General features: G+C 43.3%; 1 protein-coding gene across 2 annotated transcripts in view; it reads right to left on the minus strand.

Annotated features, from left to right (window-relative positions):
• Positions 1–27,850, minus strand: part of ANTXR1 (ANTXR cell adhesion molecule 1) — a 113,928-nt gene that overhangs the window by 52,396 nt on the left and 33,682 nt on the right. For both annotated transcript variants that reach the window (XR_012778711.1, XM_075523813.1), the window contains exons 11-13: positions 19,473–19,542; positions 19,077–19,155; positions 2,342–2,437 (exon numbers count right to left, since the gene is read on the minus strand). Coding sequence is in view for 1 of the 2 variants with exons in the window: in XM_075523813.1 (XP_075379928.1) it covers positions 2,342–2,437; positions 19,077–19,155; positions 19,473–19,542 (245 nt within the window). In the remaining variant the exon portion in view is untranslated. The remainder of the gene's footprint in view (positions 1–2,341; positions 2,438–19,076; positions 19,156–19,472; positions 19,543–27,850) is intronic.

Raw genomic sequence — 27,850 nt, forward strand, 5'->3', positions numbered from 1 at the left:
GCACAGCAGTGTCTCTGGGTCTGCGGTTTGATTATTAGAGGTTATTGCTTGCCTGCCTCTCTTCTCCGTTATGCAAGCCAGTTCCTCTGCCCTTAATTCACTCCGGGCTTCTGACAACACTGCATTCCTTAATGTGCCATTACCAAGCCAGTAAATAGGCACTGCTCTGCTCTCTTCTTCCTTCGCTAAGCCAAACAGGCTGGGTACTCCTCTGTGGATTTATCTTTAATTTTACAGAATCTTTGGGTAAGCAATACACAGTGAGGTATCTTAGCTGCTGATCTACTGCCAAACATACCGGACTGCCATCCCAGAGAGATGGAAGAGATTTCATGCAGGGTCTTGAATTAAAATCTTCCCAGCAAGTACAGGGATGTGTTTGACTTACATTTGGAATACATTAGTGAGATAGTCCCCACTTGGAGATCTTGCTAAGGGGGAATGTGGGAGGTAAAGGCAGAGAGAGGGTGAGGAAATGCTTTTATCTACAACAAAATTTTTAAGTACAGAATTTAAATCTGGAAAATATTAAGCTTGTAAAGTTTCTTGTGGACAAGAGACTCCCTATCTCTGCTGCACCGCCTTGCTTATCTGAACTGTATTTCTCACACTTCAATAACGCTGTTATATGACCACTATCCTCATATCGTTCCACTGCAGCAGATCCATACTACCCTCTCAACGCATAGCTTCATATTCCCTTTACTTCATAACCTGCTGCTTTTATTCATGCCTTTTTCCCCATCAGCTTCATCTTTCTCCTGTAACAGAACCTTAAAATGGCAGCATCACTTAGAGCCTTTCCTCGTATCACCTCAATTCTCCACCAAATCCTAGCGTAAACATCTGCACAGGGCACTTCTCCATTGACTTCTGTGCAGATGCGCCAACAAAGAAGTTGACCCAGCCTCTCTGGGAATGTGCCATCTAGCTTAGACGAATAACTCTGAGCAACCTACCACACTGCTAATCTTTTGTCCATTTTTTAGAACTGATTTTTTTATTGTTCTGAAAAGTCCAAATAAATATTTTTTCCTTTCTGGTTTTCATCTCAGGACAGAGGTGCCATACTACTGTAAAAAGAAGCGTTTTACCCCTAGCATTTCCAGCCAGAAACAGAAATAGACAACTAGGATTTTTCCTGCAAGATTTCCATCCTTGTTCTGGAGAGAGAAATGCATCTCACCACAAAGACTCATCCTCAAATGTGACTGCTCCTGCAGTTTGTGGCTCCAAAGCTCTCAGCACCGGATCGTAGGTTTGGTACAACATGGTGCAAGTTTGCAACACTGGGTAAGTGATTTAAAATCAGGAATAATGATAGTGACCCAGAAACTGGGGCCAGTTTGGGCAGTCTTAAAAGAAGCATCTGAAACACTACACGCAGCCAGTCACCAAAACCAGACTCCAATTCTGCTGACATTTCTACATCCCTAATTCCTGTTCTATATTTGCAGCACAAACAAGACCCAAAGCAAGAGCAGAGCTTCACTGTATTGTATGTTCCACAATAATCAGCCTTCGCCCTGATCTTCATTGGAAAAGGCAGCCCTAGGGGATGATCAGCAGAGATGTACAGGGGTATGACAGGTCCTTGCAGACAAACAGCAGGGTCACGTGAGAGAAAAGCTCGTCTCAAGTCCTGTGATTTCCTTCTCGCCTCCCTTGACCTCTTCCTTCTTTCCTGTTTTCTCCTGATTTCTGTCTGCCTTTTTAAATTATTGACTCTGTGACTGTGCTTTTTAACTCCACAGAACGTTTTGTGAAAAAGCATGGAGGAAAGATAATGCTCAGTGAAGCATGGTCATACTTCTGCTGAAACTGTCATTTGGATATTTCAAAGTGCTTTTCAGACATGGTGAGCCAGGAAAAAAAGTTAATCTTGCAAAAATTTGCACACTTAGAAATGTCTTTTCCTTGTACCTGAGGCAGAACAAGGACTCCAGCCTGGGTTCAGCATGCCTGCCCTTCTACAGGAGCCCTCCAGCGTGGTGATACTGACACAGGGGTTAGAAAATCCAGAAAAGCCATTCCTTCCTCAAAAGGCATGGCAACTAATACGTTTCTGCAAACCATTTCCATTTTGTGATCAATAAATAAGACTAAAAGGCTCCTGACAAGGTCTGTATGTTAGCAACATTGGTATTTCATGGGTATAATCCAAAGGTCAGGCAGATGAAATAGAAGCACAACACAGTGCCAGCAATGGAAGAAATGCTGTCTTGTTCAACGACCAGTCCTATGCTCTTTCTTAGTGGAAAACTTTGCCTCTTTCCCACTAATTTCTTACATTCAGGCAACACTGAATTGCTGTTTTGTGCTAACCATTTCTGTCACTTACCACTGTGCAGCAAAGAGGCCAGAACCACCAGAGAAGAACCAACGCCAGCAGGAGGAAGAGGATCAACAAAGCGATAGCCAGGATGGTCCCATCTGACTGGAGGAGAAACACAGAAAGCGTGTGAGCACCACTAACACAAAAGTCCCCTCTCCACAGTACCTCACCTGTGCATCCTGCTTTCAGGCAAGTACACGTCCCAAAGGCCATTGCCATACTCCATTTATTTTTCAGACAAAATGCAGTTTTTCTCCCTCCTCATACATCCAAATGTGGCACCTGCCCCCCCCCCCCCCACCTCACTGCAAAGAGGCTGAGACCTCTAGTTCCCTTCCCAGAGAGTTACAGGTTTTGTCTCGATTTTCTGAACTTCACAATTATGTAAAACACTTACTTCACTTCAGATCAAAATTAACATAACGTTCCTCACAGTATTGTGAAGACTGAAAAAAATATTTAAAAAAAGAACTCACAACACAATGTTTCATTGCAGTTTAAGCATTCTCCTTTCTTTGCAACTCTTTTCCCCTCTTGCAGTATAAACTTGAAAGCGATGTTAAAATTAAAGTTTACTCAAAACGGAAAACTTGAAGCAAGATCTCTATGGGCCCACGACTCAGGTCACCTTGCTCTTCTTAGCAGTGCCGAGTCAGGGTAGTTCTACCATGAACTTTTCAAGATTTGAATATACACACCATCACAACAATATACAGGGATTTTCCACATCAGAAGCCATTAACTCTAGAAGATCCTTATTCTCTCTAACTGGGATAATTCCCCTATTTAAAAAGGCATTTGCAATTCTCCGATATCGATTAACAACGCAAACTGCTGCACAAGCCAGCTCAATACAGCAATCAAAACCAAATGTGCATTATTTCTTGTTGCTTAGATTTAACCCAAACCAGATGTTCCTGGCTTCCTGAGGCATGCCAACTTCTCTGTACCACTCCTCCCCAGCATCAGCCTATTCTGAGATAAGTAAGCAGGCAGTCCTGACTTAAGCCTGTTTGAGATGTCCTTGATGTAAGAGCCAGACATTTAAAAAACCCCACCCAAGTGTCAAGATCACAACACCAGATTAAGGACACATTCAAGAGCAGACTGACCTGCAGGATGGGAAAATTGGGTGCCTGCTTAAGTCACTGTAATTCAATTGCCAGATGATCTCCCATCATTCCATAATGGGAAGAGTAATGGAAAAACCAATCAGGTTGAGAGCATTTTCCAAACTCTCTTCTGGTGTAGAAGGAATTTCTGGAGAACTTGGATCAAGACAACCTGATCTTTAACACTTGGAAACAAAAGAGAGGTAGTCCACACAGGAGAAGAATTCACCCAAGATGTCTCTGGAAATGGAACTTGGACCCCAACACAAAATAAAAGCTCATTTGAGAGGATGGAATTGTACGTTTGGTGCTGCACCTCTAGACAGACAGCATAAAGTTACATCCATCATGAAGTTACATCCTCTGCTAGGCAGCCGATGTGGCCAGCTGGTATTCTGTGTGTCACAGCACCAAACAGTCCGGAGGACTTAAAAGGTTTTGATTTGCCAAATCTTACATTTCTCACTCAGGTAATACCTCTCGCTAAAGCCAGTGTTGCCTGGCAAGCCTGCAGGAATAAGCCCCCTTCCAATATCAAAAAACAGAACACCACCACCCCCCTCAAAAGAAAAATTCTGGTTGGATCAATTCCTTTTCTTATATTTGAACAAACATCAAAATATTCCAGACAAATATGAACTGAATTTTCTGGGCTCAGCCATAGCTACAAAGTGTCAAACTGAGACCTTAATCAGGAACTGCAAATCCTATCTTCATCTGCTCTGACCGTACTGTCGCTGCTGTAAACTAGGCTTTGAGGAAACCCGAGCAAGTCAGACCAGGACAAAGCATATATACATAATAAATCCTACTATAATCATCCGAAGTGGCCCAAATTCTGCTTTTGGTTTGTTTTATCTTTATTTTGTCAGTTTCTGCTAGAATGTAGCTATCATTCTGTGTAATATCTGTGGGTTTTATACAGCTAGAACTGTGCTTAGATAGAAACTACTACTTATCCAAGCTGAATAATAAACAAGAAGGAAAATATGCCTGCTAAAATTGTTCGCAAAAGTTCCACTGACATTCTGAAATCTTTCTCCCAGTCTTATAGCTGGTTAAAAAGGGCCGAAGCATTTGAAATGGCTGTTTTCATTCCATTATTTTTTTTAATCAAAATTTGGAAGAACAATACAAATGCTCATGGAAACACTGAACCACGGAATAATTCAATAAGCTGTGTTTAACACTTATTGAATAAAGGCTGTCAATTCAGACCAAGAAAACAGCTTTCATTTTAAAGACAAAAAAAAAGATAATTTTGACATTAAACCAGTGAATTTTCCATAAAAAATATCTGTGGAGACAAAGCGTGGCTAGGCCCTAAGTACACATGGTTATCTGAAACCAGTACTACTTTCCCATAGGGATTCATCCTGACTGCTTACACTGAGATAAAACTGTGGTGCTTGTACCCATAGTGAGATCAACAGCCTAAAACTTCATTACACCTGGATGGCTGAGAAAAGCCAGACAACTAAGGTACTGTTGAAGACCTAGACTATGCCTGGAGTCATTGTTTTGAAAGGCCTTACTATTGGAACAAGAAACAGTTAATATGAAAAAGAGCAGGCTCTTTAAATGACCTTTCAACATTTGACATGTTAAAACTCTACCGTGTAGACTTTGAAACAAAGAAGCTGGTAAAGCAAGCAAGGCAGCTATGCCTTGAAGCCTCCTTTTCCCTGCCAGAGTCCAACAAGGCCGAGAAAATGCTACAAGTATTGCTGGCAGTTGAAGAATGGAAAACAAGCTCTGGAACATATTGTAAAATATAAAGATACCAAGAAATCTGAAGCAGGACACATTAGAGGCATTTCCTTTTGCATAAATGTGTGTGTGTGTGTGTGTGTGTATGCTTTCACTCAGCAGTTATTGTGGAACCGTTGCGGACTGTGAGAAGCCAGACTGTGACTGGGAGAATCCTTTTGTCACAAAACAGAAGCCTGACCCAGCTCTTGGGCTGTAGGTACTCCTAGAGTGAAGAGGGAAGGGATAGCAAAGTCTGATCTGGTAAACAGCATGGGCTATTTCCTTAAATCTACCCACAAACATTCAGATATGTGCTGTCCTACAGAGGAACACACTCCTTTAAGGCATGCACGCAATCCCTGGGAAGATCCTATCTAACAAAAAAGTTAGTATAAACCAGGCGCATGCACATTCCTTTAACAGTCAGGGAACAGGGATGACCACTCCAGTGATGGTCAAGCCACAGAGGAAACAGCTCATCCTCCAGAGTTCTTTTGCTGTTGCCTACTGAGATTGCTGCCTAAGACCAAGCTCCTAAAATTTTGCCCCAGGAAGCATGTACGCGAGCATGCAGAGGCACATAGCTAAGACAGAACCTGTGATTTTAAGCCCCCTGTTTCATCTTGGACATCCTCGATGCTTCTAACATAGAAACAAACATAAATCAGTTCATTGGCATTTCAATGGAACTATGGCTTATTTCTGAGAATTTTCCAAAAAAATGCTACTACGCACCAGATGGGCATTTTTTGTTGTGTTTGGTTTTGGTTTGTTTTTTCCAATCTCCTTATTTTTGTTTAAGATTTTATTTCCTAGTTTCTCACTTTATTGCACTGGCATTTGCAGCATACATTAGCCATTCCAGAAAGGTAACCTGGAATAACAACCCCAAAGCGCACAGACCCTCAAAAGCTTTGACTACCGAAGTTCAGGAGTGACGAATGAAGTACTAGGTGCATCTAATAAATGCACTCATGTGCTGTGGCTGACGAATTAATGCACTGTTGATTTATAGGGAGAGGGAGGTGGGTATCATGCATGCTTGTTACCACAACAGTAAATGGATTTAACTTTAAGCATGTGTTTAGATGTGCTGACTTCATGCTGTGCCTAAGAGGGATGGACTTCTGTTAAATACATGCATCAAGCGCTTGGCTTTAGTAGACCTTGAAGGCTGGGTTCAGTAAAAGTATTTAGTCCAACCTCCTACAGACTTCACTGGAAAGTAAGAAGCCTAAATGCTCTGTTTAATCTGGTTCTTCACTCACTACTCCAGCAAATAAAAGTGATGCGCCCTATCAGCTAGCTGCTCGTGGGACGACAGGCAGCCTATCAGTCCCCTGTGCTGTGCACAAGAGCTTGTGGGAACCTTTCCAGCTGTTAACTGCAGCAGAGGACGCGAGGCTGGCACACAGCCGCACCGTGTCACCTCCAGGGCAGGCTGGAAAGCTGCCTTCATTATCGCTTCAGGGCTAGGAATGCAGAAACACCTGCACTGCTACCAAGAACTGGGAACAGCAGCGTGAAGACAGCCATATAACCAAGTCTCACTTCAGAGTGACTCTACAGTAATAACAACTTAAATAACACTTATCACTGCTAAACTGTAGGTGCTTTACCAAGAGAAACATGGTTAATGTCATTCCAGAGACAGCAAAGATGTGAATGTCTCCTGTATCCCAGTCCTTTTTTACATTTTTCCAAGCAGGAAGAGCAATAACATGCTGAAAGCCTTCACAGGTGTTAGTAGGAAAAGAATGAAGTGCTTTTAAAAAGCTTTATGAAAATCTTGACTACAGTTTTGAATAAGCATCCAAAATCTGACAGAGGTTGTCTCGCTGGAGAGAAAGGAGAAACAGTTTTAATGTCTTTTAGTCAATAGGGGAGGGGAAGACAAAGGATGACCCTGCCTTTCCACACTAGAGAGACTCAGGCAGCTTTTATTGTGAAGGAAACACTCTCCACTTCTGCCCAACTCTCTTGGGGACTCTCTTGTCACAGCAACAGAAACTGATGTCTATCATTTATTTTATCACACACAGGAATTTTTTTAATATAACAGAAACAATCTGGCCTAATTTCTAAAAGGAAATGAAAACTCACTGAATGCACTGTTCTGCAATGCTAGGCTCTTTGATCGGCATCTACGTGAAGCTGCTGGAGTGGGAGCCAAGCTCAGCAGGGGATGCGAGCAAGAAATACCTGTTCTAGGTCACCCAGTATAGGTGTGCCCAGCTCCTTTTTTCTGAGTTTACTGTGCTGTGAAGTGAGATGCCCCTCTGGCAATAATCCATTTCCCTCCTCTCCTTCCAGAGCTGAAAGGAGATGAGAGCCCGCTTAAAAAAAGACTTCTGCAGCATCCTACGTTATTTGCTTTACAGCCCAGTATAAACACCAGTGAAACCTCACTTTACCACATGCTGCATAAACCCAGACCAAGAGACATCCCTTGTCCTGAAGAGTTCACACTCCAAACAGAGCAGGCAAACACACGGTAGAAAGAAGGAGTAATCATTTGTGCTGGTTTTGGCTGAGATAGAGTTAATTTTCTTCATAGTCCCTAGTATGGGGCTGTGTTTTGGATTTGTGCTGGAACCAGTGTTGATAACCCAGGGATGTTTTCGTTATTGCTGAGCAGTGCTTACACAGAGTCAAGGCCTTTTCTGCTTCTCACCCCACCAGCAAGTGGGCTGGGGGGGCACAAGACATTGGGAGGGGACACAGCTGGGACAGCTGACCCCGACTGCCCAAAGGGATATTCCATACCACATGGCGTCATGCTCAGCATATAAAGTTGGGGGAAGAAGAAAGAAGGGGGGGACATTCGGAGTGATGGTGTTTGTCTTCCCAAGCCACCGTTATGCATGATGGCGTTTGCTTTCCCTATTAAACCATCTTTATCTCAACTCATGAGTTTTCTCACTTATACCCTTCCAATTCTCTCCCCCATCCCACCAGGGGCAGGGAGCAAGCAAGCAGCTGCGTGGGGCTTCGTTACCGGCTGGGGTTAAACCATGACATTATTACTCTCTCTTTCCTTGCAAAGAAAAGATCTTTGGTCAGGGAAAACAATTCTCTAAGCCCTGACTGCTGTGTTTACACTTATGAAAACAAGCTGAATTTCTTCAGAAGAAATACTTACTTAAAAGTTTCCAGCTAAACAGAAGTGTTCACAAGAATTCTGAAAGGCAGCTAGGGCAGAACTAATGGTAGAATTCAAGTTTGTCCAGTCCCGGGCTAGTGCCTGACCCATAAGGCATTGCATCCGGGATCATGCATTAAATACAATAGGGGCTGGTGAGATAGTTTATGAAAAAACCGCAACATGACAGAACCCTGCAGACTGATGAGCTTCCTCTCTTCAGTTGTATATACTGTCCATCAGTACTGGGATTCATTAGTCTTCAGATGACAGGCACCTCCCCATTCAGAGATGTTGAGGTCCAAAGGCCTTCGCCCTCCTCTTTGGCTTTCTAGCTCCCTCGGACATCCCATCTGGTGCAGTAAAATGCTCCGAATTCTGTTACTGTTTCTGAAACATATCTCCTGACCCCTGAATTTCACCGCCAAGAGACCTATGCTGAACCAAAGGCCAAAAATAGTGGTAAGACTTCATGCCACTGAACAGCTGCTCAGGTCTCTACTAGTCATGCCATTACCTGTTAATCATCAAAATTTAGGTATCACAGTTTTAACAGCCTCACTGCAGGAAGCAGCAGAGATCAAAGGGAGCAGGGCCTCTTAGCTGCAAGCTTTCACCTACAGATGAGCATCTTAATAATCATCCCTACAGCTCAAGGCAGAGGTCAGAGCCCCTGGTCAGGTCTCAGATTTTGTCCTGGAGGTGAGCATGCAAGCCTTGGCTTTGTGGCTGGGACATCAGGGGCCTGGAATCAGCTACCACAAAGGCAGAGGCCTTGATTGCTCTTTTTAGGTTCCATCTGCACACACACTTGCACTGAACTTCTGTTTTGACTGAGGAAGTACTGAGGAGCTCCTATTCTGAAACAGCCATCTCTCGTCCCCCAGCACTTGTAGCTAAACAACAAAACCTTTGAGGTGAAACCTAAGCAGTTATTTTGGTTTCCATTTGTGCCTGAAGGCAGTCCTTAATAAGAAGTATGTTAAATCCATTTCAGGAGGTGAATAGCAACTGGAATAATAGCAGACAAAATGCTGCGGAATTAGACTTTGTCATAACAGCAACCATTTATTGGTTGATTTGGGTTTACTTGTTTGTGAGGCAGGAAAGGAAGGAAAACAGCATGCTACAGCCCTGGAATGTCTTGCCTCTGTGCATGTCTATGAGATTTGTAGCATTTAAGCAGCCCTTAAAAAAAATTCTCAGGATCACCTTCCTTGAGCTAACACTCATGTACCCTCCCCAGCCTGAACAGGAGAAGTCCCTCACAGGCCATTACAGGCAGCTTGCCATGAGTCTGACAAGGTTAAGACCATGCCAGCATGACCTGAACCCACACAACAAGACGTGTTTGAGAAGTTTCCTTCTGAATCTCAGTTTAAATTGAAATCACATTTTCAACAGAAAAACATTTCATTAAAATAAAACATTTTGTTTCAAACACACTGTTTCAAAGTGCTCTGTTTCAACTTAAATGTTAAACAGGATTTCACTATTAGAGGTGTACACATGTGCAGAGATTATAGCACATATTTTGTAGTTCATTTCAGCACTGTCACAGGAAAAAGAGTCTGCATATCCACAAACTATTTTGATGTTTCCAAATTAAAACTTTCCAAAACTTCCATTCTGTGATTCTGCCCCCACCCCCAATTTATTGGTCTCTTTTGTGAATTCCTACTTTCCAAACCATAGGAACATGCTGTTTGTAATATGCCTACCACCCTTAAGGGTATTATAAAACAGCCCATGTAGCAATATTAGAGTGAAATAATCTCTGCACATTTAACTCTTAGGGTGACCTGTGTTAGCATAAACATTCACTGCCTATTATATTTGCAGCATAAAGCATTTAAGAACAATTTCTTTTAGAAACAAACCTGAAATCGTATGCCCTGGAGTTCCCACAGAGCAATACCTCAACTAATAATATACAGGTCAAGGGCCTAGGAAAGTGCTCATTAAATTTACTCTGCAGTTTCATAAAGCCTCTATTGATACAATAGTAAATGCACTTTAATTGCCTGCAGACTTCGGAACACTGATAACTAGCAGAGCCTTAATTGTGCAGCCCAGAACAAAGTCACAATTGAAAAAACCCTACTTTAGCACTGAATTGCATTCCTTTTGAATAAAAAAAAAACCTTCAGTGAAGGGCATCATTAGTTTTTACTACAAGCCTGCAGTGCTTTCTTGATTTTCTAACTTTTTCCTTCTCCATATTTAAAGATCAAATCCATCCACTATTGTTTAACTCAAAGGTGCAAATTCCTATAGTCTTTCAAAGGAAGGAAGAAAACCAGGATACCTAGATGTAGTAAAGCTGTGCCAGTACTCACCTCCTTTTGTCAAATGCAAGACCTGTCAAGGCTAAGGGACAAAGTTCTCTTTTTTCAGCTGACTTCAATGGCTCCTGCATCCTTGCAACTGGAAATGTGAGACCAGAGGGACTATTTCTTTCCAGAATGGTAGGCCTGTTCTCCACCTGTCACCTCACCGATCATCCCAAGCCGTTTATTAACGGTTGCCACCAAGACAACTGCTTTGTTATAAGATAACCAGTTCTCTGCTCTGCCTATGCAAGACCTTCTCTTGCCCCAGGTTGCTGTCAGGTGCAATAAGCCACTGCATCCATTCACTTCCACATGTATAGTTTCAAGGAGCCCCTTTTCCATCACCAAGGACTGGCTTGGCCTAACTGCTAGCCAGCAGCTCGCCGCTGGTTTCCAAAATCTAAAATCCTACCCAGGACTGTGGAGGGGCTAACTGCCTGGCAGTGTGCTGAACCACCTTGAGATCTTCCCATCCAAGAGTGGTTTTGGAGCAGCAGCATCTCAGGTAAGGAGGGGTTGGCATCTGCTGGCACCGGATAGGACCCTAGCTTGCAAGGGCAAGCCCAGTTTAGGCATTGCATATGCATCCCAAATGCAGTCGTTTCCCTAAACTGCCCTGACCTAACGTGTCCCTTTTCAGCGGAAAGGCACTCCTTTTTACAAGCATAATTCCCCTAGCCCTCCCCCTGAAGGAACAGGGTATGACATGGGAAGACATCCATTATGATCTGGATACACATGGCAAATAAAAATGAGTTTCAATCAATGCTAGTCTAAGGCAAGTCTAATATCCTGCCACAGAAATGTTCTCCCAGCCCACGTGTGGGTAACCTCCATTGTCCCACCTTCTTGCAAAGAAGCATCATGTGTTTCTCACTAGGCGATATAGGGAGTATAGGAACATCGCCCAGGGATGCTCCTTGCTCTTCCAGTTGAGAGCTGCCCAGGAAGACCCGTTTTACACTGTCACTGCGGCCTTGCAGTTTTCACCTCCCTTCCAGTTTTGAGTCTGAGAGTTACTAGTGCAAGAGGTCATTAGTGGTTTTTCCTCTTCTGGGAGCATTTTTGAAAATGAACAAAGACTTATTTTAATTCCCATCCTGGCTTCTCTCCGAGATGCTCTCTTTTTGCATGGAAGAACTTGGCAGCAGTTCTCAAGTCAGTCAGCAGAGTAGGACTGACTTCCTGCCTCTAAACGCTGCCTTGTAAATTATCTCCTCTATTGTACATTGCCTTTCCTGACAATGCTTGGTGTGCAACCTGCTCTGTGCACATCTGCATGCGTCCACATTCATAAAGCAGCATTTAATACTTTCTCCCTCTTTCAGTTCTTCAAACTCCTGGAGACGTGAACAGGAGTAAATCCTTTTTTAAGAGCTTCCCAACCCCACCAGCCATTACTTGCCAATTCTTTTTCAAGCAGTGGGAAAACCAGTGCAGCATACGCTCCCCAGGCATTAGCAGGTGCAAATGAAAGCAATGCACGCCGTGCTCATACCACTGAAGCCTGATGTGGGGCAACTTCGCACATGAAATTGGTGGTATGCCAAGACTAATAGCTGAGGAAGAAGAAAGAATTTTTTTTTTTTTTAAGTCTTAGCAGTAGTGGAAGCTGAGGATGCTCGGTTCCCATTGCATTTGTTGTCCCATGCCTTATGCTATTGCTGTTGCAAAATGGGGTTTTTATGTTTAGCAGAGAGTAAACTATAGTTCTTGGTGCCTTCAGCTATCAAAGGTCCACTGATGTCAGCAGTAGAATGAAACTACTTTTTAAACTCTCCTCATTAATTATCTGCCACCCAATGAAGATATTCTGGTCTGTCAGATAACAAGTAGAAAGTGTGCAACCACATGATAACACCTGTAGCAACGTAAGTTGTCAACTTGCAGACTGGGACCGGAGACTACATTAATCTTTATTTTCTGCCTTAATGTCTCTTTTGTAAATGCAGGCACATTAAAAGAATTCTAGTATTAAAAGCTAAGAGAGAGGAAACTGATCATGGCAACAAGAATTCAGTTTTTCATGGTATATGAAAATATACCGTTCGTGTACTGTAAAGTCACACCTAAATGTGTCCAATTGTTTCTGAAGCCCTTATTGTAATCACTGACAGCTTTATTCCATTACTGGGTACTTTTGGCCTCTGCTAGCATACTGCCAGAGACCTCTGCAACAGAGGACAAAGGCACCTCATTTACCTGCAAAGCAGACAGCCTAGCCCACCCTGGGAGATGATGCCTTTCTGAGGCACTGGAAAGCTGAGAGCGCTTGGCTGACAGCAAGACCGTTGTAACATTTGAAGCAAATAGCCTTGCTGTGAGGAGTTAGACAGTAGAACTTGGGGGCAGGATCTGTCTTTGTCTTCTGTGGTTACACAGCACCTGGAGCGAGTCAGATCCATAAGTGTGACTGCAGTACAAAGGCCAAGTAAGAAAGAATATCAGCAGAAGGTGGGTGAGGGTATCTTGCCCCCCCCCAGAAGGGACTTCTGTCTAATTTGAGTGAAGCAACAGAGACAGATAGTGGCAAGTTCTGATACCTAAGCATTATTTATAATCAAAATAGCTCCTTGACACTCAGAACTGGAAGACCCAGTTGCTAAACAGATGTCCAGGATACATCCACAAGCCTCCTAAAGAATGCCTTCGAGGGTAGTCTCCTCCTGAAATCTCAATCCAAGCAGTAACAACTGATTTCAAGGGTTGGAGAGAGGAAGGGTTTTAAATCCACACTGGACTCTATAGAGAAGAGATTACCTTGTCCAGAATAATGCAGAGGAACAAGCCCAGCTTCTTTCTGGGCCAGTGTGATGCCACAGCCTTAAGGACATTTCTGTAGAAGCAATACCTTGCCCCTGTGTATGCCTGGCCTTTGCAGGCTTCAGTATTCAGGGCTGCCATTTAGCACCTTCTGCCAGCAGCAGAGGTCACCCGGATGTCCCTGCATGGTTTTGCTCTCTTTTGCTTAGGTAATGCAGTAACAACACAGCCTCATTGCCCTCTGTATGGAAGGGGGGGTTCCTTCCCCCATGGGAAACTTTCAAATTAAAGAAAAAAGTTATTTGAAAGGTACAGATATTGAAAAACCAACTTCAGAGAAATAAATTAGTAACTCTCCAAGACAAGCAAGCCAAGAGACAAATTCATCAAATAGTTCCAGCCAGCTGAGCTTTGTCATACTGGAGATGCTGGCATCTTATCCCCCAGCTAAGCATATAAACAGCACGCTGTCTCCAAACCTTAAGAACACTCTCATTCCAGCCATTTCCCTGTTCTGTTGGGGTAGCTGCCAGTGGTCACATAGCCCAGGCCAAATAACACCCTAAATTACACTCAGGACAGCCCTGTCTTAGTTTAACTGGGTAATACGTAAGTTAGTGGGGAGCAAGATTAAACTTCTGTCTGCAGCCCCTGATTTACACAGTGTTACCCTCTTGCTTCTGAAATCAACCCAGCCACTGTTAGCAGCTTTACCAGAAGCCAGCCAGTAATCCTCAGTCTGGGGTGTGCAGTCAGCAAAATCTTTGAATGAAAAATAGTATTGGCCATCCACAGAGAGAGCACAAGCAAGCTTGATATCTACACGCAGCACCATTCTGCCCTAAGCTAGAGGGTTTCATCTGCATTCCATAATTTAATAAAACAAATGCTTTGCCCAACCACAACAGCTCCTGTGTCTGGCCCATTTTTGACAGATAAATGGAAATCGCTGCATTCCTCCAACAAGCAAACCCCCTTTTTGTCCACAGAGCTCCTTACTGACATACGGGCCCCTGCCTACTGAGCCCAGCTCTCTCTCCAGCATGCCCTTATTTTCCACTCTTGACAGACAGATATATGCTCTGACACTTTATCATCTTGAGGGCATCTGGCATTGTCCAGCCAGGTTTCCCATTAGACTTTAGAGCCACCAAAACCGGAAGAAAAGCCAAGATGGTAACAAACCACAACAAAAGCACTATTCCCGAGGAGCTAACATGAAGGTAGGAGAGGGAGTCACAGTCACCAAAACAACAACAACAAAAAATCCACTCCTCTACTAACCTGGTTCTATCTTCTTTCTTTCTTTCACTCTTCTTCGAGGTAAAGACTGCACTCTGAAAACTGAGCAGTCCCATGCAATTCCAGTCAATGTTTTTTACCATCTCCAGAAAAGGACAACTCCACATTTAACTAAAGGCCACCCCTGCATGAGATGGGGGAGTCAAGCTTTGTTCTGACTGATACTTCGTTATGAATCTGACAGACCTAGCATTTGGAGTTTCATTTGTTGGCTAATGTGCCTGGGCAAATTCCAGGCAGATACTTATCACAAGGGATTTAAAAGGGCCTCCCCATGTGTAATCAACTCTCTTGCCTCTAAAAACTCTTATTGAAAATCCCGAGGAAGAAAAACAAAATAAAATCCCCAAAGACCTCCTATGGACTGTTTCATACCTCAGGCTTGAAATTAACTGGGACAGCTGAGAATTTTGATTCTTTTTTAAATGGAGATTTTGCTCCACCTGATCCAGCTGAGATGACTTTTATGTGACTGCAGGTCTTCCCAAAATGTACTTTAAAGTGGAAATGCTGAAAGATCCTCTGCAACAAAAGCATCCTTACAAGTCTCACCCACACCTTCTTCTGTTTTCTTTTGTTAAATGAAAAATGAATTACCTTTCAACAGAGAGGAGGGAACTGGAGTGAAGTACCAGGAAAGCCTGGAAACTCACTTTAAAAAACAAAATTTAAGCACTTCTGGCAATTTTATTTTGGGAACCTAAACCAGCAATTCCTTGAGTCCCACAGAAAAGGAGGTATAAAAGCATATACAGTCATGCCTGTACTCTGATACTGGAAAGCACAAGCAAAAGGCAGAATACAGCAGAACTCATGCAGTTTAATTTCCGGTACTCCTTGCACTTTTTTTGGGCTGCAAACCTTGAAGCCCGCCACATTTCAGGAAGCAGAAAGCTGGGGAAAACAAGTCCCTTAAAGCACAATGGACACCTGCAGTCCAGGCAAGTAAGATTCCAAAGTGTCCAGATTTGAAAGCATAGGTAGGAGCTCTAAGGCTCTTTTAGCTGTATGTATGACTCCTTTAAACAAAACAAAAAACCCAAAACCCCAACTGGTGTTCAAACAGTGAGGTCTAATTTGGTGTTGACAGATTTGACAAGCAGTATCACTTAATGCTGGCAAGTGAGATGTATTTAAGTCAATCTCCCTCTTAGTCTGAGAGAAAGTCAGTCATTACGTATGCCTTCGTTCCTAACCTTCCTACATTTTCTCCCCCTTCAAGTGCTGTAGCAGATTTTACACCTCAAGGGGGAAAAGTGCAAATAATGACTTCAGTTAGGCAATATGGACTCAAGCAAAAGCTCTGCCTGTTCCCAGAGGGAGTCCGTTTATACTAGAGAGGTATGTACATTATTGCATTCAGAGACACAAAACAGTGACATTTGCTAAAGGGGACAAGTGCACAGAACACCCTGCCACGCATTCAGTATTTGAATATGAAGGCAGCATAGTCTGCGAAAAGCACTTTTAACTGGCAACGTCACAAAAATGACGGCACTGGGCAGGCAAAAAATCCCAGTATCCCATTTTCAGCAGCTGGCACTCGGTGTTAGAAAACACAATGTGAGCACAGGAGTATTAAGTGCTCTTCCCTCCTCGCTTCTGGCAATCGCAAGAGTCAGGCTTTGCTGAGTTACAGCAGTGAAGCCATGATGCGTTTCTAGAAATGGCTAAGGCTTTGATCCCTTGTTTCTTTCCAAAAGGTGACCTATCTGTCTAAGAGGAAAAGCATTTTCTTTCTTCTAAAGTTTTCGCTGCTCAGTAAAACTGACATTTATTTATCTGCTCCTAGGAGTTTTTAGAAATTAAATAAAGGTCAGGACCTATGCTAGTATAAAATAGCTTTGCCCTATTAACCTATAAGAAACTGGTCCAGTTTCCTTACCATGAAAACCTATGCTAAAATTTTTGCCAGCTAGGGTGATAAAAAAGCTTATTAGATAGTTCAACGCCTGGGCTCTATCTGTCCTGATCTTCAAATACCCACATTCATAACTTAAGAGTCAAAGTCTGACTGACTTTTCTGACTGTTCATTTTTGGTCTTTACTTGCTGGGAATAGAGCTGTCTGCTTCAGCTATGCTCTTCATTCAATTTTCTTCCCCGGATTACCTCCAGATAGCCCTTGAAAATGGGTAGTTCATAGAACAGGACAGGTATTGTTTATAGGGAAAATGGGATGTTTGCAGGTTATTATATATTGCAAGGAAGGTTTTGTTGTGGAACTACATAAGAAAATAAAGAAATAGTAAAGCTTATCAGGCCGTCAAGCCGCTTGCTTTGTTCCTTCTCCCATTACATAGCCATTTCTGGAGAGCAATGACATTGGCGTTCAAGGCATTTGCATCAAAGCGAGTGTGGGGCTGCCATGTTAAGTCACTGCCGATTGCCATCTGGGAAGCTTTTTGAAGATGACACTCCAGCCCTCTTTCCAAACCTGATCATTTCTGCCAGACAGCACAGAGAGGAAACCCAAAGCACTGATTGCTAGTTTGTACACAGGGAAGAAAGCCTTAGTTTTTTCCCTGCTTGTTGCCATCACTTCATTCCACAGCTTTCTGACTGTCCCACTTCGGCTGCCGATTTTCAAACAGACCTAACTTTCAGGTCTGAAGTCAATGAAACAAGTCATTTGGTGCACATTTTGTATATGGGTATTTCCAGGACTGGAGCCCTTGTAACCTTAATTAAAGAGGATTGTAGTCTCAAGTAAACAGTTTCATCTTTAAAAAGAACTTGAAAAAAATCAACACTACTACAAAGACAAAATGCCTGTTTACCCAGGAGAAACTTCCTCGATTAGTGAAGCCTGCAATATAATTTTCAAAGCAGCCACTGAATGTCGCTGCGTCTAGGCTTGGATGTAGGATCTGGATTTGAATTCTGGCTGCTTAGCTGCACTGCAAATCCAGTTTCGCAGTCTGGAGGCATCAGAGTAGTAGGCACTGCTGTGAAGCATAGACATTTTCCAAACTTTCTTTACAGCTATTAAAACAACAGAAAAGAAACAGATATTTCATCTCCTATAACCTAGAAATAATAATTCTATCTCCAGAAGAAAGCGTATCAGGAAGGAATAATTTCTCTCTAAGAATTCTTGCCCAGGTCTTGCCTCATATGAATAAAACATAGGAAAATATTCCTGTAATTTGCTGACAACATGCAAATACATTTTTGCCAGTGAGCAAAGAGAACTTGAACCAGAAAATTAACTAATAAAATAAATTCCCTTCTTTTAAGGCATAAGGAAGTCTTTGTAAGTTTTGGAATATAACCCTCATGTAAGCTCTGAAAACTGTCTCTCCATACAATCTTGTCCTTGTTGAACAAGCATCAAGATCAAGTGACACAAAACATTCTCTCATCTTGTGCACCAGCCTTTGTGGACCACAGAAGACTGCTGGTAAACTGCTGTTATACAACTTAGTGTTTCACTTATTCTGTATGGAAACAAGATGTTCCAGGACTGGACAGGGAGAAAAGCAGGCCGTGGACAGATTTTCAAGTCTTTCTGGCGAGACTACTCTGGCTTCCCAAAAAATAGTCAGTACAAAAGTCAGTAGTACATGGGAGAAGTAAAGCAGTGCCTCAACCATTCCCTGTACAGAAGACAGGACTTCCCACAGATGAATAAAGCTGAAAACACTGAAGCAAGAAGGACTGCTCTGAACTCAAAGTGAATTCCTCCACTACCTCCTTTAGCACAAGTCATTTCATGCTCTATTCCCGGCAGGCGTGACTTAGCAGAAGCGGCATCTTCAACAATACCATGAATTATAAATGGTTTCATCGTCCTTTGCCTTGATTCCACCAGAGACTGAGTGCAGCAATTCACTACTGGCAACGAAGGATGCCAGCTATAAGCCAGCTACTTCAGTGGAGAAACCCCCACATTTTTTTGGTGACCATACTGGTTTCCAGACAAAGGGTGTGATCACAACAGCCATGTGCCTTTCACAATGAGTAGCACCATTGCTGTAGAGGAAACAGACTAGCTAACGAAGCCAGCAGACTTCCTTCTTGTTCACTGTGCAGTGGACAAGCAGGCACAGACACCTCCAGACCACCGGCTGCTAGTCCTGTTCTGGTCTGCATCCCACAGCAGATACAGAGTCTGAGGTGTTTACTGAAGACTCAAGAGCTTTACCACACTATGGCAGACGTGATATACAAAGCGTCATATTACCACACTCACAGGCTCACCTTTAGAAGAGGGAAATGGGTCCTTCGCACACCAGGCTTACTCAACTTAGAAGCCCTAATACTGGTGTAACAAACATCTATTGTTAAGTACCACCATCTCACTGAATCATTTTAGGCATATGAATCGAAACTTACACAGTGTGTGCTGGAGATGATGACAGAGCTAGAGATGAAGCTCAGACCATCGTTCATACTGACTTGGAGAGCTGCTTCCCTGGAAAAAAAACCAAAAAACAAAAAACAAAAAACAATAACCCACAAGACACAGGTCAGGCCAGCTAGTCCACAATCCTCTACTAGATAATATCCTCTGGAACCTGGGCTCCTGATGCACAGAAAAGCCTTCTGTACAGGTTCATTCACCCTGCTGGTGCTCCCTCCCCTGCGCTCCAATACACAACTGCCAATTAACCCAACAAGCACAAGAGACAATGTCAGAATTAGATGCATATAAGAACAGAACACAGTGAGATGATGCAGACCATTTTCCCACAGGCAAAGTAAATATTTGAGTACATAGAAAAAACATACATGCCAACTTCTCGTAGCACAGGTGCTGGACAGAGTAAGTAGGTATCTTCCACTACAAAAGGCTTCTCATCTGGAAAAAAGAAATATTGGGATTTATTACCTGCTCAGTAATACAAGCCTTAAAGACCAAGCTTAAATAATGTTTTTCCTCGCTCTTGGTACATAAAGAAGATCAAACACTGGATGAGGGATAAAAAGCTACTGCACAGCAGTTGGTCTGAGGTAACTGTAGGCATGCTTTTAGCCCATGGAGTTACAGAGTAAATACAAGGTAACAGCAGGTACCCTGCACCTCAGGGGGAAAAAATAAAAATAAAAAAATTCAACACCTCGCATTTACACACACACACACACCCCCATGAGAAAGATGGGGAAATGTGGCAGCTGACCCTCCTTCCTCATTTCTTTGCAGAGCCCTCGTGAAAACAGTCTTGTTTTCAGGCTGCCACAGCTCCCCATCATTCTCGCTGTGAAACACCATTCCACAAAGCCCTTTGTGCCACCGCTTCTACAAAAAGGCTGAGGACCACCTGCCCCTGCAGAGCCAAACGCCTCAGGGCAATCGGAAGCCCCACGCCGCCTGCCACCCACATCTTGCACACAGCACCCTCCCCATTCCTACAGCTGCTCCGTGCTGTTGAAATCTATCACACCACACATCCAAGCCACAACAAAACTGGTTTTTGAATGGTCAGAGTAAATTATCACAGCCACTCTATACAGGAGACCAGATGGAGTTGCAACAGATTACATATAATTGAAAATAGCTGGGTTAAGAAAATTGCATATTATGGAAAATTTTGCACTTCAAGGCAGACCCGTCTGAACCTAAATGAAACCTTCCAACCTAAATTATACTATGGTTTTAAAAGCGGAGTAAGAAAAATTATCAATAGGCAATTGCCTGGGAAACACAAACATCAGCTAATACTCTTCTTTTGTAGACTTAAATCAGAACTTTACACCATCTCGCTGGTGACCAGAGAGATGGGGATCCCAAGGAACTTCCCAGCCCATTTGCCAGCTGACTAGAGATGGGGCAGGTTGGACGAAAACCAGGCAGACAGGCTGGGTGGTTTTTGTTTTTTGGACCGGAAACCACACATTCCCACAGAAGGGGTTGGTTCTGCTGAATCAGCATCTTCCAGAAGCATGTCACTGCATCAGAAAGCTTTCTACCAGCTGTACTTATCTCTAGGACCTTCTATAGAGATGCTTATAGACCTGAAATGAGCTGTTACCAAATATTACCAGCTTCCTAAAATTTTCCAGTTAAAATTTTCATTTTGTTTGAAAGCCCCTCCTCTCCCAACAGATTTCTTCCCCTTCTCCTCTCAAACATGTAGGTTTCAAATCTCATCTTCAATCCAAATCTTGAATCTTATCTCTATGTACTGCAGGGTGGAAGAGACCTTCATTCTATGGGGCCATGTTGAAACAGGAGTACAATTCATTATCACCTTGCTTTGCTATTTGAAATACAGACAGCAAACCTGGGGTCTCTAACCATCTGATGTCTCTTCGCAACTGCATAGCGCACTTAACTTCCCAGGGTACACGTAACACTGGCAACATGGAAGGAAGGTTACAGTGTTCAGCGCATCACTGACAGCAACAGGGAATGGAAAGGAGCAAGGATAAAAGTTTAACCAAATCGTTTCGCAATCTAATGAAGAGTGGAGCTATTCTGACTGTCTGGTCTTTTGTTTTTGAGGAAACTTGTGCAAGTTTCAATTCCATTTAAGGTGACAGTGGAAAGAGGAAAAGCCATGAAGAGACACAAGCCAAACACAATGTGGCAACCTTCTCTAAAGTAATTTCTGCGTCAGCTGTGAGACTTGTTCATTCTTCACTTGGCTGCCGAGATAAATTTGTTCACATGGATGGTGTCTAATAATGATTAGGGCAACAGCAGTAGGGCACTATTGATCCTAGCCCCATTCTCAGTGGTTAGCTCAGCAGGGTTCACTCAGAAGCAGGGTTCACTCATGCAGCACATTTTACTGCAGTGGATGAGGCATAAAGATAAGAGATACAGACTGCAAGAGTTTGTCCCCTCATGCAGAAGAAGCAGGACTCACCAAGTCAAGCATTCTTTCCCAGACATATCCAAAAGAGAGGTTTCCACTGAATACGAAATTTTAGAAAGCCGTAATATTGCTCCAGTAGTTCCTATCACACATTAGAATCCCTGTTTCATACCAGTGTATTTCTTTGCTTTGGCAGCAATAGAAAAGATTATTTCCTCAGGCAGGTTAGGAAACGTTTATTTTTTACAGTCCATTAAAAAAATGAAATGGTAATGAAAAGTTGTAGCCTTCCCTGAAGTTTTCCTCATGTTTCCACCTTCCAGCAAATCCCATGCCTACATATACACACCTGAATTTTTGGGTTACCCACAGCAGTTATTTTGTTAGGGAGTGTTTGACACAGGCAAACAGCTGAAGGTGAAACATTTTAGCCAGCCATATTGTTTTCACAGACAGGCTTCACTTCTGCGTCATGGCTCACCTACTGAGAGCACTCTTCAGGTTTCTGTGATCTCTCTAGATCCCTGCTCCTGCTGTTGGCCTGGAGAGTACCACATTATCACTGTTTTCCCACAGTCTCAGTGCAAGAACACATACGAACATTTCCACTACACTAAACATTAGGAGCAGATGTTTTCAGCACAGAGTATTCCTTTGCTAGCCCCATACTATCTAGAAGATTACTTCCTCATTAAGAGAGGCAGACAGACAACAGGCATTTAAAGCATGCAATGTAGTGATACAACGCACATCCCTCACTTCCTACCACCTACAGCACAGGCACTGGATTTATGGTGAGCTTGCATCATATACAGGCACTCGGTTTTGCAATGGAGTTACCAAATCAAACCAGCAGCATTTCCCACTTTGCACAAGTAAGGAAGATGCGCCGTGGTGGTTAATCTGGGCCTACGGTTCTGTTCTCACCCTGATTTATGAAGATATCATTAACGCCCATAAATTCATTACATTGTCTCAGCGCACACATGCCAAGAGAATGAAGACCAATGTCTTGTTTTCTCCTTTGCTAACACTGGCAGCAGAGGCCAAAGAATTCTCCGTGCCAGCATTCACTAAGACAAAAGCTGGCTTAATTTTGCCAGGCCTTTTACATAGATCTCATTAGCTTTTTGTTTCTCTTTCTCTCCCTTCCCACCCCCAACTTGCATTAAAGTCTATGCCTCTCTAGAAAGTTTATCGGCCTCGAGTCCCATGAGGGGACTCATGGCTGGCTACAGGGAGACATTATTTTGTTTGGAGAATGTTTGTGTTTCACCACAAAAATGAGTGACTATTTTCCTTTGCTCTAAACAAAAGAAGATCCATTTGGTTTGCATAACTCTGGCCATCTGACTCCTTCCTGGAAAACTTACATAGGGAAACCAAACAAAACAACACTTCTCATCTGCTATTGCATCTGTATCTGCAGGATGCATTTGAAAGAATGCCGCTTTTCTCCTCTGGTACAGAAAAAACTTGCTGTGTTCCTGTGCAGTAAGAGATGGGCCTGAATGCTCCCAAACTCGGTCTTGTGCCAAAAATCTGAATTTTGTGGTTTGGACTCCTCTCAGCTGCCAATACTAGTGGAAGACCCGTGGAAGGCAGGGGGCGGAGCGCTCCACTCGATGTCGCTGACTTCGCTGCCCAGGAAGTGATTTCTGTTCTCGGCTTGGCTGCTAGCCAGCTGTGTAACCGTGAAGAAATGACTTTGCCTCCTTTGCCAATTTTATAGAAAAAGATGCCCAGGCCTCGATCGCATCTCAGGCACCAATCAAGGGCAGAGCTTGGACGTCTTCGGGAAATACTGTAATGCCTCACTTTTAGAGAAAGTCTGGCCACTGTAATGGGCGCAATTTGCTCCTTACCTATGCACCTCTAATCACTCCATCAAGCAAAATAAGGTTCTCACTGTACAAAACACACCTCCACAGGACACTGCACTCATGGGCAACTAAAGCTAGTCAGTCCTGAGGCGTAAGCCATTCAGAGCAGCATGCAGAAATGGAGAAGGGTCAAACATCTCACAAAAATACATCTGTTTTCTGTAGGTGCCCTTTCAACAAGGTACTTTCTACTGCTCAAATTCCTGTCATTCGCTACCCAGCATTCCTACACCTTTTAACAACTATCTGTAGCCTGTAAAATCTATTATTCCCAGCATTAGTGAATAGTTTCTTTTGCCATTAGCAGGGTGTAACCTTTTGGCAAGCCAGGACTTGGAGTAATTCCCAACCATAATAATAAAAGCCTCAATATATGCATGATGTTTTAACACAGAAGAGCAAACCTCAATAAAAGAGAGGTACAAAAACCCAAAGAAGGTGACCAAGACAGATTGTAGTACTTTCTTTTAGCCATATAATCAAGCTAAAATTAGCAGCCTTTTCTTTGGTTAATGGTTCATCCACAAACCGACTGGCATATGGAAAACTGACTGCAAAGATCCCTTACAGAAGGGTTTAAGAAAGCACAACCTTTTCAAATTGCCACCGCAATATCGCAAGTGCCGATCGTTGGACTCGCAATATCAGCAATATTTTACTCCAGAAAAGGCTGCAAAAGCTGTTTGCCAAACTTCCCATATATCACAGACTAACAATTTCCTTCTGTTATCCCTGTATTTATGATTTGCATTCAACTAAAGTACATCTCGGAAAACGCTTTGACCTAGCCTCCTGTTACTATAGGAGAGAAGACTCTGGTCTATTAGACCAGTACAGCCAAACTGGGGGTTGGAGTCTGGCTGCTCTCACATAAGACTCCCTCAGGAACATCTAAGGCGGCTGTTCTCTGTGCCTCAGCCCACTCGAGATGGGTAGCCCTGAGCCATCGTGAGCCTGAGCACTTCCATTGTCCCTTTGTCACCTCAGATGAGACAAAATACCTCCATAATTCTCCGCACTGCCTACCAAAGCTCAATCCCTGTTCATCCTGGCTGACTCCTCCTCTTATGCCACTCTTTGTGACAACTCTGCAAGCAAAGTTTTTATTTCAAACCCATTTTGTGGGGAGATAGGAATGTAGAAAGACACTGGAACACTCTCTGAGCTACAGAAACCACCAATGAGAAAGACCCATAAATAAGAAATGTTTTGTTAATGCTGTAATGAAAACCACATTGAGATCATGCTATAATTGCTCTGCTTTGTGTAGGGACACATGAGCTTTGAATGTCAAAGCCATTCAGAGCAGAGTTAGGGGATGGGGGAAGAGACAGATAAGCACAGAACAATGATACCACGTTCATAACAATCTCTAGATGGAGAGAAGGGATCTGGAAGGAATCGCTTTTTCTCTGATGGGTTCATCTGCTGTGCAGACAATTCTGTTCAACAAGCACACATAGCTTCAAGACTATTAATAGAACTTGGCAAAACACCATGCTATTAATTTGCTCATGCTCACAACCGGCAGCTCAGGAGAGCAGCACATGCTGCAGTACAACAGGGTCACTTCCAGGCAGGAGTCTTGGTCCAGCACTGCAACAGCTCCACTCCAATCTCAGAGCTGTTCCGATAAGCTCCGTCATGCTTATTTGCACAGATATGCTAATGTCACAGAGAGAGACCATCTTGGTCCCCCAGCAGCATACAGTATAAATAAGTGAGCTTGGTCAAGCACAAGCACTCCACAAAGCACAGAGATTCTCCTCCTCACTCAGCCCAAGTTTCCTGACTGCTCTGTGCTTGTTCCTCCACACTCGGCCTGGACAGCTGCAGAGAAGTCTGCTGGAGGTAAATGCACAGGAGTCCTGTTTTACGAGTTCCTACACTGCAATTTGTTGAAGGCTAGGAGAGCTTTTGAGGTAAGCACGACCGTTTCTCCTGTTTTCTTATTCTTTGTGAAGCAATGACTTGAGCCACCCTTCAAAATAGGATGCCAAGCTCACCTTGGTGTATGTTTTCACCTCAGAAAAATTAGAGGCATAGGTTGTATTCTTCATAAAGGTCACACTCCCAAAAACACCTGACGGAGTTTGTACACAATGATGGACATTCTCTAGTACCGCAGCAGAAAGAGGGAAAAGCTACTATAAGAAAATAAAAGGAAAAGATTCAGTGGAGGGTTAAAGTGACATGATCAAGTGGGAAAATTGGGGATCAGAGAGTGGAACTGCAAAGCAAAATGTTCCTGTGCTAAGAGCGACCAGGCTGTGAGAAAGTAAAGAAGATATCACAAGAAAAGTACTGTGCTGCCAGGAAAAAGGAAAGATGGGGAAAATAGAGCAACCTGCTAGGCTTTAAAAACAGAAGACAATTTTTAGAAAGCATTTGTTGGGCAGTTTTGGGATATCATTTTCTATACAGCTCACTCTCTGCTGATACCTGGCAAAGTCCTGCTCCCACTGTCTCTGCCTCATTTTCCCTTACTTCTGGTACTCAGTGCTAAAAAAAAAAAAAAAAAAAAATCAGGCTAGTTTGTGCAGAGGATCAGTTTTGGCCAAGCGTCCAGAGCATTCACTAGAATGCAAAAGATCTAGCCCCACCTCTGCAGTGGTGCATACTGTTTCCTCACCAGTCTTTTATCTCTCTATTCAGTTTTAAATTGCCTAGGACAGAGCTCGCCTCTATGCCCAAAACTATCTTTGCTGGATCCTGCACAATCTGGGCAGACAAAGACATTTTAGCACCACAAAGCAGCCATAAGTCACTGCACTGTATAATTACTTTTAACTCTGTGCAGTCTGAAACCAATTCTCCTAGGTCCTGCTGCTGGCAGAAAACACCCTGCTGTTGAACATGCATCTGATTACAGTTCTGCTCAGCCAAATATTCTTCATGGTTTCTACAGATGTTCCTTTTTTTTTTATCCCATAGCTATGAACATTATGAGCCGATGCTCTCTTCACCTGCCACTTTTCTCTGCCAACAATCCCAATAAAAATCTATTAGCTCATGCCCTTAACCTCAGCAAGTCCTAGCTGTGCTGGTCTACATCTCATCTGGGATAATTTAAGGTTTCAGGAATTGCTGGCTTAGTGTTATCTTTAAAAATACCTCCCTCCCCGATACAATCAGAGGCTGAGAGGTTTCAAGCAAACAAAAACAGCTGAGCTATCCAATCTCCATAAGGTTTCCATAAAATTCTTGTTCGGTTAACTCTTATGTTAAGCTGTTTGCAGCTAAGTGCCACACTGGCACACTGAGAACACAGGCTGGACCTGCAGGCTCCAGTAAAGCGAAACACTGCAATACATTCTCACATAGAGCAACTTAAACTTAACAGAGCTGTGCCAGTTCCCACCAGGAGAGACTTGGGTTTGAGAACATTGACGAGCAACTGTCGAGTTCCCTCAATCAGGGAACAGTTTGAACTCAGAAACTGAGTTTGTGGCCTCGTGCTTCCAGGTCACTACATCAAACGATCCAGCGCTGTGCAGAACGAACTGAGAAGTCTTGGTGCAGTGCCAAGGAGAATGAGCTCACTTGTCACCTATGCATCGATTCAGGACACAACGAATGCATCAGGTCAGAAGGCGGGGAACATATTTGGCCCTTATCCTCATTTTCCACAGTCATTTTGTGGACACAGGAAGACAGCTTCAAACAAAAAAAGCCCATGGGTTGCACTAAGATAAGCTGATCTTTCCTGAAAGCTGCTATGAAATTATGACAGACACCATAATAAATTACTCAGCCAGAAAAGCAGTCAGCACACAAAAAGAGAGGAAGGAGTCTTCCTCCTCACCCCCACCAACACCAGGTCACAGTGTTTGGGAGTGAGCTAACCCTCGCAAACAGTTCCTCCCATTGGCAACACTGGATGTTTTTGTGTCTCCATAGACAGGACACACTGAATAGTGGAAAGCTGATGGATGACATTCTTAGTTCTGTGAAGACTTTAGGATGTTTCCAGGAATTAATTCCTTGCTCCAGAGCCAGCCAGCCAGCTCCGAGGAAGCTGAGCTGAGAAGCATTGGGATGCAATGGCAGGTCACAGCTGGCATAGCCTCAGGTAACAGAGGTCACTTTCAAGCTAATGACAGATAGTGAGCAAGTAGTTTTCTGTGGAGGAAAAAGTGGAACAGCAAATCAAGTGCTGAAGAGACTTTACATAGGAGAGAAAAGAAGGATAGGGTTAATATCACTTCCCTGCCTCACAAAGCTGGCAGGAACAGTAGCTACTTTTACCTTCCATTCAGGCTCAGAGTCCTGTCCTGGCCTCACAATGCAAAGAAGGTCATAAGAAGGACAATTGTTGGATGGATATGGAGGCAGAAATGAATGAAGAGCAAGCGATCGAGATAGGAGACCTGCACCAAATCTCTAGCTTCTGAAGAGGCCCCATAAACCAGTAGAAGAGTACTAGGCTGGGTGTCAGGACATCTGCCTGCTTGTCTGCGATTAG

Source organism: Mycteria americana, chromosome 23, assembly GCF_035582795.1.
Source record: "Mycteria americana isolate JAX WOST 10 ecotype Jacksonville Zoo and Gardens chromosome 23, USCA_MyAme_1.0, whole genome shotgun sequence".
Taxonomy (NCBI): domain Eukaryota; kingdom Metazoa; phylum Chordata; class Aves; order Ciconiiformes; family Ciconiidae; genus Mycteria; species Mycteria americana.